The sequence below is a fragment of the Sus scrofa genome, chromosome 14, assembly GCF_000003025.6.
Source record: "Sus scrofa isolate TJ Tabasco breed Duroc chromosome 14, Sscrofa11.1, whole genome shotgun sequence".
NCBI lineage: Eukaryota > Metazoa > Chordata > Mammalia > Artiodactyla > Suidae > Sus > Sus scrofa.
This window is the reverse complement of record NC_010456.5, coordinates 129,035,316-129,046,333: the sequence shown is the minus strand read 5'-3', so window position 1 is coordinate 129,046,333 and position 11,018 is coordinate 129,035,316. Positions and strand designations below refer to the sequence as shown.

The following is an 11,018-nucleotide window of genomic DNA, read 5'->3' as shown; positions in this document are numbered from 1 at the left end:
CTTTAATAGAACAGGAAAACATGCAATATGTCAGTATCAGAAAGTTTGAATAGTTCTCTAGAATTCTTCCTATTTTTTTTTTTTTACCAGACTAACTTTATAAATTATAAAAAGAAACATTTAAAACCACAAGAAATAAATGTCATGGGTAATTTTGAGCAGCAGCAACAGTAGAGGGGGTATGTCATTTAGCCGCTTTTATTTTGCTTTCTAGGGCCACACTCTCGGCATATGGAGGTTCCCAGGCTAGGGGTCGGATAGGAGCTGTAGCCACCAGCCTGCTCCAGAGCCACAGCAACTCCAGATCCAAGCTGCATCTTTGACCTACACCACAGTTCCCGGCAATGCCGGATCCTTACCCACTGATCAAACTGGCAACCTCATGGCTCCTAGTCAGATTCCTTTCCACTGCGCCACGATGGGAACTCCTAACCTTTTTTTTTTTTCTTCTCTTTTTTCCATTTCTTATGCCACTCCTGTGGCACATGCAGGTTCCCAGGCTAGGTGTCGAATCGGAGCTATAGCCTCTGGCCTATACCAGAGCCACAGCAACGCGGGATCCCAGCCGCGTCTGCGACCCACACCCCAGCTCACGGCAATGCCGGATCCTTAACCCACTGAGCAAGGCCAGGGATGGAACCTGCAACCTCATGGTTCCTAGTCGGATTTGTTAACCACTGCACCATGACGGGAACTCCTAACCATTTTTTTTTAAGCCAGACCCATGACATGTGGAAGTTCCCAGGGCCAGGGATCAAACCTGAGCCACTGTAGAGACGACGGATCCCTAACCTGCTGTACCACAAGAGAACCCCAGAACTTCATTCTTTTTAAGGCTGAGTAATATTCCACTATAGGTATACACTACATTTTGTTTATCCATTCATTCAGACAGTGATGGACATATGGGTTATTTTTACCTTTTTTTTTTTTTTTGTCTTTTCTAGGGCTGCACCCGCAGCATAGGGAGGTTCCTAGGCTAGGGGTTTAATCGGAGCTGCAGCCGCCAGCCTACACCATAGCCACAGCAACATGGAATCTGAGCCGCGTCTGTAACCTACACCACGGTTCACGGCAATGCCGGATCCTTATCCCACTGAGTGAGGCCAGGGCTGGAACCCGCAACCTCATTGTTCCTAGTCGGATTCGTTAACCACTGAGCCACAATGGGAACTCCTATTTCAACCTTTTGAGTATTGTAAATAACGCTGCTATGGACATAGGTGCACAAATATCTATTTGTGTGCCTGCTTTCGATTCATTTTGATATATACCCAGAAGTAGAATTTTCAGATCTATACTAATTCTGTATCTACTTTTTTGAGGAACCTGGTTTAAAAATGTTTTTTCTTACCCGCTCCCTGACTCGAAGCACCCTCTCCCCCGGTATTGTTTTTAGAACAAATCTCTTCCCCAAGCCCTCTCTTGCCCAGGGTGAGTGACCCAGCACCTGCCACACAGGCTTCACTCCCCTTCCCTGACTGCCATTCCCTTTGGATCGCTGAGGACTCGCCACAGCTTGCATTACATCCTGGTTTTCTGGAATTTCCGTCGTGGCTCAGTGGTTAGCGAACTTGACTAGCATCCATGAGGACAGGGTTTGATCTCTGGCCCCGATCAGTGGGTTAAGGATCTGGCATGGCTGTGGCTGTGGTGTAGGCCAGCAGCTATAGCTCCGATTGGACTCCTAGCCTGGGAACCTCCATGTGCCTCGAGTGCAGCCCTAAAAGACAAACAACAACAACAAACCTGGTTTGCTGACATCATTAATTTATTCAAATATTTTTGAACCCCTGCGACATGCCAGACACTCTCATCCTATATTATACCAAGTCATCTTTGGATGACTTTTAGTCCATGAAAAACACAGTAATTCAAAACTCGAATTTACACATTTTACCAACATTGTAAAGAATCAGTGTTTTCATTCTAACATGGATGAGGGGACGGGGGCGGGGGGCGGGCAATGATGATCGGGTAGGAGTCTCAGTAGCCTAGCCTGTCCTGTCCTATCCTCTCCTGTCAGCCAGCATCCTGGCCTGATTTCTCAGGATAACACCCACACACCTCTCCTGGACACAGGTGGGCCACCAGCACTGAACAAAAAGAACACTGCTGCTGTCAGGTCCCCACCAAACCCCATGGCCCTCTTACCACTGGCAATTACATCTGTCACTATACTTGCTTGGCTTCAGCACCAGCCCCCTGCACCCACCTCTCCCTGGGAGCCTAGCAACTGATTGGCCAGGGTTGCTCATCCTCTCCAGGTCCTGCAGACCTCATCTGAGCAGCTATCCCCCGGCCTCTCCAGGCATTGTCACCCAGTTCACGTGAACAGCAAGCAGATAACCAGCCACTGCCCAGTGATACCGTTTGGGGACTCAGTCCATGGGAAGATGAAAGCGTTACCTGTATAACTTGGCTGTCTGATTTCTCTGGATCTTCTGCCGACTGGACAATTAACTGACCGATTTCTTTATGCAGTTTGCCCATTGTCATGGCCTCTGGTGAGATCAAGAAGAATATGTTGTGTGAACATTGAGAAGTTTACATAATTAAAAATAATCATCAGGAGTTCCCTTCATGGGTCAGCGGTTAACGAATCCAACTAGGATCCATGAGGATGAGGGTTCCATCCCTGGCCTCGCTCTGTAGGTTAAGGATCTGGCATTGCCATGAGCTGTAGTGTAGGTTGCAGACGTGGCTCAGATCCTGCGTTGCTGTGCCTGTGGTGTAGACTGGCAGCTGCAGCTCTGATTAGACCCCTAGCCTGGAAACATCCATGTGCTGAGGGTACGGCCCTAAAAAAACAAAAAAAAGCTTGATACAGAGGGGATTTTCAAAAAGCAACTGACAACCCCCCACATTTCCATCTCATTACTGCACACAAATATGACACAATAGGAGGTAAAGCATGATCATGATTTATATACTTCATGTCCAAAACAAAAATACACCAATACCAAACCAAAATTCTGATATAAGAATTCTTTTTTTGGCTACATCTGTAGCACGTGGAAGTTGCCGAAACAGCACATGGAAATCCAAGCCAGATCAGAACTTTTATTTTTTATTTTCTTTTTCTTTTTCAATTTTTTATTTCTAGACAAAACCTAATAAAAACTGATTACAAATAGGTTGTGATTTTAAGCCAAGAGTCTGACTTTCCTGTCCAGTTGAGCATTTACACTTATCTTTCTGGCAGGGATACTGTGAAAACAGCACTTCCTGTCAGTTCTGCAGAAGCAGCTCAACATTTAGTGTCAAGGCCTTCAAAAATGGGCCAAAGCAACAAGCTGTTACATTAATCATATAGCTTGCTGTTTTCTGCAGCAAGGAGGTTCATAGAAGTTCCTTTTGACACTCCGAGGGACAAAGTCCCCTAGAATGAGCCCGTTGTATAGACTCAGAGCAGTAGAGGCAGCAGGCAGTGGCCATGCTTTCTGGTCCTAACGCTGCAATAGCTCCCGTGGCACTGGCTGAAGCTAGTTTTCTATTGCTCTGGTGTCACAAAAGGCAGTGTATCCTAAAGATCTGATTCTATATTTTGAATTTTTCACCAGGAATATGTATTATATTTGTAATTTCAAAGCAAATTAAAAGAAAAAAAGATATATATATAAAGATAAAAGCAAATTAAAAGAAAATGAGTTCTGGTCCTATTACTTCGAGGCTGCTAGATAAAAACCTCACATAATCAGAACCTCATTAACAAAAATCCCTAATTGACTGGCATTTAGCTGCTCCCACTTTTAGAAGAAATGACAATACAAAAGCTGTTATCAGTAATTCCCATGTAAAACTAGTATCTCATAGTGTCCTGAGCTCAAAATGTATTTAATCCAATATTTTCTATGTTTGGCAGCTGTAATTTAGGACCTTTTTTTTTTTCCGGCCACACCTGTGCCATGTGGAAGTTCCTGGGCCAGGGATCAAACCCACACCACAGCTGTAACCCACTGCCACAGCAGTGACAGTGCTGGATCCTTAACCTGCTGAGCCACAGGGGAACTCCCTAGAACATCCTTTCTTCTTTTTTGTTTGTTTTTTGGGGGTTTTTTTTGGCTTTTTAGGGCTGCACATGAGGCATATGGAGGTTCCCAGACTAGGGGTCTAACTGGAGCTACAGCTGCTGGCCACAGCCACACCATCACCATATCCCAGCCGAGTCTGTGATCCACACCCCAGCTCACAGCAAGGCCAGATCCTTAACTCACCAAGCAAGGCCAGGGATCGAACCTGCGACCTCACGGTTCCTAGTCAGATTCGTTTCCGCTTTGCCATGACAGGAACTCCAAGAGCATCCTTTCTTATTAGCCCAAGATTGCACTCATTCCCTACTGCTTATGGAGACAGGCTTCAGAAAGAATCTCCATACGGGAGTCATATTCAACATTGTGGAGTGACAATGTCTGCACACTTTTTGATGCTCCTTAATTTCATTCTCCCTTAATGACTTAACAAAAATGGGGGAAACAGTGGTGTAGGACTTCCAAGACTAGGTCACAGAAGGCGCTGTGGTCCCCTCTCTCTTGAGTTAATAATCCCTATTGGGGAGGCCAGCAGTCACGTGGTGAGAACACTCAAGCTGCCCTCTGGAGAGGCCCGTGGGCTGAGGCCTCCTGTCAACAGCCACGTGAGTCTGCTTGGAAGTGGGTCCTCTAGCCCCAGTCAAGCCCTCTTTTGACTGCAGTCCTGGCAATATCTTGATTAAAACCTTATGAGAGGCCCTGAACCAGAACCTCCTAGCTAAGTCATTCCTAAATTCCTGCCCACCAAAACTGTGAGATAGTAAGTATTTGCTGTTTTAAATCACTAAGTTTCGCAGTAATCAGTTATGCAGCAATAGATAACAAATATACCTGGTTGAAATAGAAAAGTGGGGAGACAAGGTGAGTAGACCATTAATCTTAACGTAAACTGTGCAGCACCAGCACTCACATGTATCGCTAATGGGCTGGTCTATCAGAATGAGTGCTGTGTTCTAGACACATGAAAAGCCTTCCAGCCTCAGCACAGCAGGTAAGGCAGGCCCTCGAATACTGGTTTTAGAGAATCAGCCTGAAAAATAGAACCGCTTGGCTTACATCTTGTGTCAGCAACAGAACAGAAGATGATAGAGAACTAACCTTTTGCGAGCGGAGCAATGGTAATCTCACTATCTGCCAGATTCACAAACACATCGTACAGGTCTGATCTATTGCTCACCTCCAAGTCGACAAAGCCAGCGACGTAACCTGCATCAGAGAGGACCAGTGTGACTGGGGGAGGAAGAAATCACGTTGGGAGCACACGAAGAGCAGAGAGTCTCAAATCGCATCAGTGCTTTTCTTCTGGGGTTTCTCCTGGATAGTATGGTGGAAACGGGCATCACCTTCGCCAATTTCAGATTTGATACAACCAACGCTAAAGGAATCAGGGCAACTCAAGAATTAGCAGCAGTTCTTGCTGTGGCGGGACAGAGATCAGTGGTGTCTCTGTAGTGCCAGGATGCAGGTTCCATCCCCGGCCCCACTCAGTGGATTAAGGATTAGGTGGCCAAAAAAAAAAAAAAAAAGAAGAAGAATTGGCAGAATTTTGGAATTGGTGATAAGACAATCGTTCCCAGACTTTTGGGATTTCATAGAGCAGTACAATTTTTTAAAAAGTTTCTTGAAAGTTCCCATGGTGGTGCAGCAGAAACAAATCTGACTAGTAACCATGAGTATGCAGGTTCGATCCCTGGCCTCGCTCAATGAGTTAATGATCCTGCACTGCTGTGAGCTGTGGTGCAGGTCACAGACATGGCTCGGATTCTGCTTTGCTGTGACTGTGGCTGTGGCCAGCAACTCTAGCTCCAATTTGACCCATAGTCTGGGAACTTCCGCATGCTGTGGTTGCAGCCCTAAAAAGAAAAAAAATTCTGTAAGGACTAATTTTACTTTACTAAATGAGAACGTTTAAAAAAACATCAACTGCAGGAGTTCCTGTTGTGGCTCAGCGGTTAACGAACCCGACTAGTATCCATGAGAACATGGGTTTGATCCCTGGCCTCTCGCAGTGGGTTAAGGACCCAGCGTTGCTGTGTGCTGTGGTGTAGGTCGAAGATGCAGCTCAGATCCTGTGTTGCTGGGGCTGTGGTGTAGGCTGGCAGCTACAGCTCCAGTTCGACCCCTAGCCTGGGAACCTCCATATTCCATGGGTATGGCCCTACGAAGACAAAGATTAAAAAAAAAAAAAGACCAGAAAAAAAAAACCCAGTTGCAAAAAACCCCCAAACCTACCACAGAGCACCCAGACAGACACACTCATTTATGAGAAAACTGTGATATATGACAAAAATGACACTGCAGATTCATAGAGAAAGGATACTATTCAGTAATTGTTCCTAAGCCAAGTTGCTATACAAATGGAAAAAAAAATAAAAATAAAACCGGATCCCAAATTCACACCCTTCAAAAACAGTAATTCCAGAGAGTCCCCTTATGGCTCAGTGGGTTAAGGACCCGGCCTATCGCTGCTGTGGCAAGGATTCGATACCTGGCCTGGGAACTCCCCCAAGCCATAGGTGCAGCCCCCCAAAATAAATAATAAATAAATAAATAAACAAACAGCAATTCCAGGTAGATTAAAGAATAAATGGGAAAGAAAAAAACTTTTTAAGAAGTTACAAGAAAATAGAGCAGAATGTCTTTCTATCACTGGGTTAAAATTTTTCTTAAAGAAACACCGTGAAACCTGTAATATGAATGCTCACAGCAGCATTCTTTTAAAATGAATAACAAGAAAACTCCAAATGAATAAACTATAGTGTATTACTTAGCAGTGAAAATGAGTGGGGCTACAGACACTCATGTGAACATGAGTGAATTCCACCACAAATGTTAAATGTTGAGAAAAAAAGAAGAATTTGTCCATCGTGCAATACGAGTCCATATACATGAATTAGGTTTAGTAAAACTAAACAATATGTTGTTGGAATTCCCTGGCGGCTCAGTGGGTTAAGGATCTGGCATTGTCACCGCTATGGCCCAGGTTACTCAGGTCAATGCCTGGCCCAGGAACTTTCCCCATGGTGCGAGCACAGCCAAAACAAACAAACAAACAAACAAAATATTTAGATGGTAAATTGGATGTGATGTGTATTTCACCACAGTTTTTTGGGTTTTTTTGTTTTTTTGCTTCTTAGGGCTGGACCTGTGGCATGTGTAAATTCCCAGGCTAGGGGTTGAATCGGAGCTACAGCTGCTGGCCTACGCCACAGCCACAGCAACTCAGGATTCAAGCCATGTCTGCAACCTATACCACAGCTCACGGCAATGCTGGATCCTTAACCCACTGAGCAAGGCTAGGGATCAAATCCGATTCATCATGGATCCTAGTCAGGTTCATTAACTGCTGAGCCATGAAGGGAACTTCACCACATATATATATTTTTTTAATTAAAAAAAATTTTAATAAGACATGCAGGGAGTTCCTGTTGTGGCTCAGCAGTAATATACCCTACTAGTATCCAGGAGGACACAGGTTCGATCCCTGACCTCACTCAGTGGGTTAAGGATCCAGCATTGCCATGAGCTGTAGTGTAGGTCGCAGACACAGCTCAGATCTGGGGTTGCTGTAGCTGTGGTGTAGGCCGGCAGTTACAGCTCCAATTAAACCCCTAGCCTGGGAACTTCCATATGCCGTGAGTGTAGCCCTGAAAACCAAAAAAAAAAAAAAGAGAAGACACAGAGATGTCCAATGGGCACATGAATAAATGCTCAACATCACTAATTACTAGAGATATGCAAATCAAAACCACAATGAGGTGCCACCTCACACCAGTTAGAACGACCATCATTGGAGTCCCACTGTGGTGCAAAGGGATTGGCGGTGTCTTGGGAGCCCTGGGACGCAGGTTTGATCCCCAGCACAGTGGGTTAAGGATCCAGTGTTGCCACAGCTGTGGCTTAGGTCACAACTGTGGCTTGGATCTGATCCCTGGCCCAGGAACCCCATATGCCACGGGGCAGCCAAAAAAGAAAAGAAAAAAAAAAAAAAAAAAGGAATGGCCATGATCAACAATTCTACAAATAACAAATGCTGGAGAGGGTGGATAGCAAAGGGAACCCTCCTTCTCTGTTGGGAATGTAAACTGATACAACCATTATGGAAAACAGCACAGAGATTCCTCAGAAAACCAAATATAGAACTACCATTGATCCAGCAATCCCACTCCTGGCCATATATCAGGACAAAACTATAATTCAAAAAGATACATGCACCCCTATGTTCATAGCAGCACTATTCACAATAGCCAAGACAGGGAAACAACCTAAAAGTCCATCAACATACGAATGGATTAAGAAGATGTGGTACATATAAGCCCAAATGTCCATCGACACACAATTGGATTAGGAAGATATATACACAATGGAATACTACTCAGCCGTAAAAAAAAAGAATGACATAATGCCATTTGCAGCAACATGGATGGAACTAGAGACTCTCATACTGAGTCAAATAAGTCAGAAAGAGAAAGACAAATACCATATGATATCACCTATAACTGGAATCTAATATACAGCACAAATGAATGTTTCCACAGAAAAGAAAATCATAGACTTGGAGAATAGATTTGTGGCTTCCCGGGGGGAGAGGGAGGGACTGGGAGGGATGGGGAGCTGGGGGTTAACAGATGCAAACTATTGCTCTCACAATGGATTTACAATGAGATCCTGCTGTGTAGCATTGAGAACTATGACTAGATACTTACATCGCAACACAACAATGGGAGGAAAAATTATGTATACATGTATGTGTAACTTGGTTCCCATGCTGTATAGTGGAAAAAAATAAATTAAAAAAAAAAGATATGGTACATATATACAATGGAATACTACTCAGCCACAAAAAAGGACAAAATAATGCCATTTGCAGCATCATGGATGCAATTAAAGATTCTTATACTTAGTGAAGTCAGTCAGAAAGAGAAACACAAATACCATATGATATCACTTATATGTAGAATCTAAAATATGGCATAAATTAACCTATTTATGAAACATACTCAGAGACATAGAGAATAGACTTGTGGTTGCAGAGGGGGAGAAGGAGGGAGTGGGATGGACTGGGAGTTTGGGGTTGGTAGATGCAAAGTATTACATTTAGAATGCATAAGCAATGAGGTCCTACTGCATAGCACAGAGAACTATATATAATCTCTTGGGATAGAACATGATGGAAGATAGTATGAGAAAAAGTATGACAGTATGACTGGGTCATGATGCTGTACAGTAGAAAATGACACAACACTGTAAATCAACTATAATAAAAATAAAATTTTAAAAAATTTAAGTGATAAACAACTGGTGGCAGTTAGCAAAGAAATGATAAATGCTAAATAATCCCCATAGGAATGCATTCACACACAAAAAATTCCACCTGGAGTTCCCGTTGTGGCTCAGTGGTTAATGAATCTGACTAGGAACCATGAGGTTGTGGGTTCGATCCCTGGCCTTGCTCAGTGGGTTGGGGATCCAGCTTTGCCGTCACAGACTCATCTTGGATCCTGTGTTGCTGTGGCTCTGGCATAGGCTGGCAGCTACAGCTCCAATTAGATCCCTAGCCTGGGAATCTCCATATGTTGTGAGTGTGGCCATAGAAAAAGACAAAAAGACAAAAAGACAAAAAAAAAAAAATTCCACCAGCAAAAAACAAACACAAACAAACCACCACCAGGTTAAAGCCTTTCCTCGCCTCCCCTGGAACATGCTGTCTACCTGGACACATCTGCAGGGCTTCCAGCTCATCGGCGTCCAGGTGCACATAGGAGTGAAGGATGGTCCAGTCCTGTCGATGCCACACCAGGGCAGGGAGAGTCCTGGGGGTCAAGGTGAGAATGCAGATAGTGACTGACCTGCACCCAAGACTCAGCCTGCCCTTCTCCCTCTGCTGGGGGCAGAAACTGCCTACCAGAGGCAGAGGGGAGAACAAATCCTAAACATGTTAACACCTCCAGGCTTCAAAGTAATGCAATGTTTGAAATACCACTTTTGGGGTCAAGATTGGCCACAAAAAACTCCAGGTAAAGTTTCAAAAGATCTCCAAGATGGCAAGGAGTGACATTTCTAAAGTGTTCCTACAAACACCCCACTCTGCAGATCACCACAGAGGGAGTCTGATGGGAGAATCCAAAGTGGCCCCAGAAAGCATGAAACTTTCTTTTTGTTCTTTTTAGGGCTAAACCTGCCACATATGGAGGTTCCCAGACTAGCGGTGGGTCAAATTAGAGCTGCAGCTACCGGCCTGCGCCACAGCCACAGCAACGCAGGATCTGAGCCGCATCTGCAATATGTGCCGCAGGTTGTAGCAACACCAGATCCTTCCTTGACCTACTGAGTGAGGCCAGGGATCGAACCCACATCCTCATGGATACTAGTCAGATTCCTTACCCGCTGGGCCACAGTGGGAATTTTGCAAGAGACTTTTTTGAAGTCTTGCATTTCATATTTAAAATTCCAGCCAAACTTGTGAACTACTTTGTTTTTGTACAAAGACCAAAATTTCACCCTCAGCCTAACACATTCTATCCCTACCAATGTGCAAAGGAACAGGCGACACAGTAACACACAGGGCCCCGAAATGGATGCCAACAAAGTTTACACTTTTTAGTGATAAGAGATCATACCTGGTAAACTCCTGGACAGCTTCTATTTTGGGGTGATAGACGACAATCCTTTTCTTTAGCATCAGTGCTGTGTGTAAGATAACAGTTTCCATTCCAAACTGAGATACAATGTCTTAAAACAAAATAAATTATAATGTCACTGTATTAAATATTATATAAGGAAATTAAGTTTTTATCAGAAATAATTATAATCATATAAATGCAAAATTATTCTTTAATTGGATCTTTCTTATTTATTTATTTATTTATTTGATTTTTTGGCCATGCCTGTGACATGTGGAAGTTCCTGAGCCAGGAATGGAACCCGCACCACGGCAGTGACCCAAGCCACTACAGTGACAATGCCAGATCCTTAACCCACTGTGCC

General features: G+C 44.1%; 1 protein-coding gene across 9 annotated transcripts in view; it reads right to left on the bottom strand.

Annotated features, from left to right (window-relative positions):
* Positions 1-11,018, bottom strand: part of FAM45A (family with sequence similarity 45 member A) — a 40,903-nt gene that overhangs the window by 1,778 nt on the left and 28,107 nt on the right. For all 9 annotated transcript variants that reach the window (XM_013983795.2, XM_005671503.3, XM_021073442.1 and 6 more), the window contains 4 exons: positions 10,652-10,763; positions 9,744-9,844; positions 5,130-5,237; positions 2,410-2,504 (listed from right to left, as the gene is read on the bottom strand). In XM_013983795.2, coding sequence (XP_013839249.1) covers positions 2,410-2,504; positions 5,130-5,237; positions 9,744-9,844; positions 10,652-10,763 — 416 coding nt within the window. The remainder of the gene's footprint in view (positions 1-2,409; positions 2,505-5,129; positions 5,238-9,743; positions 9,845-10,651; positions 10,764-11,018) is intronic.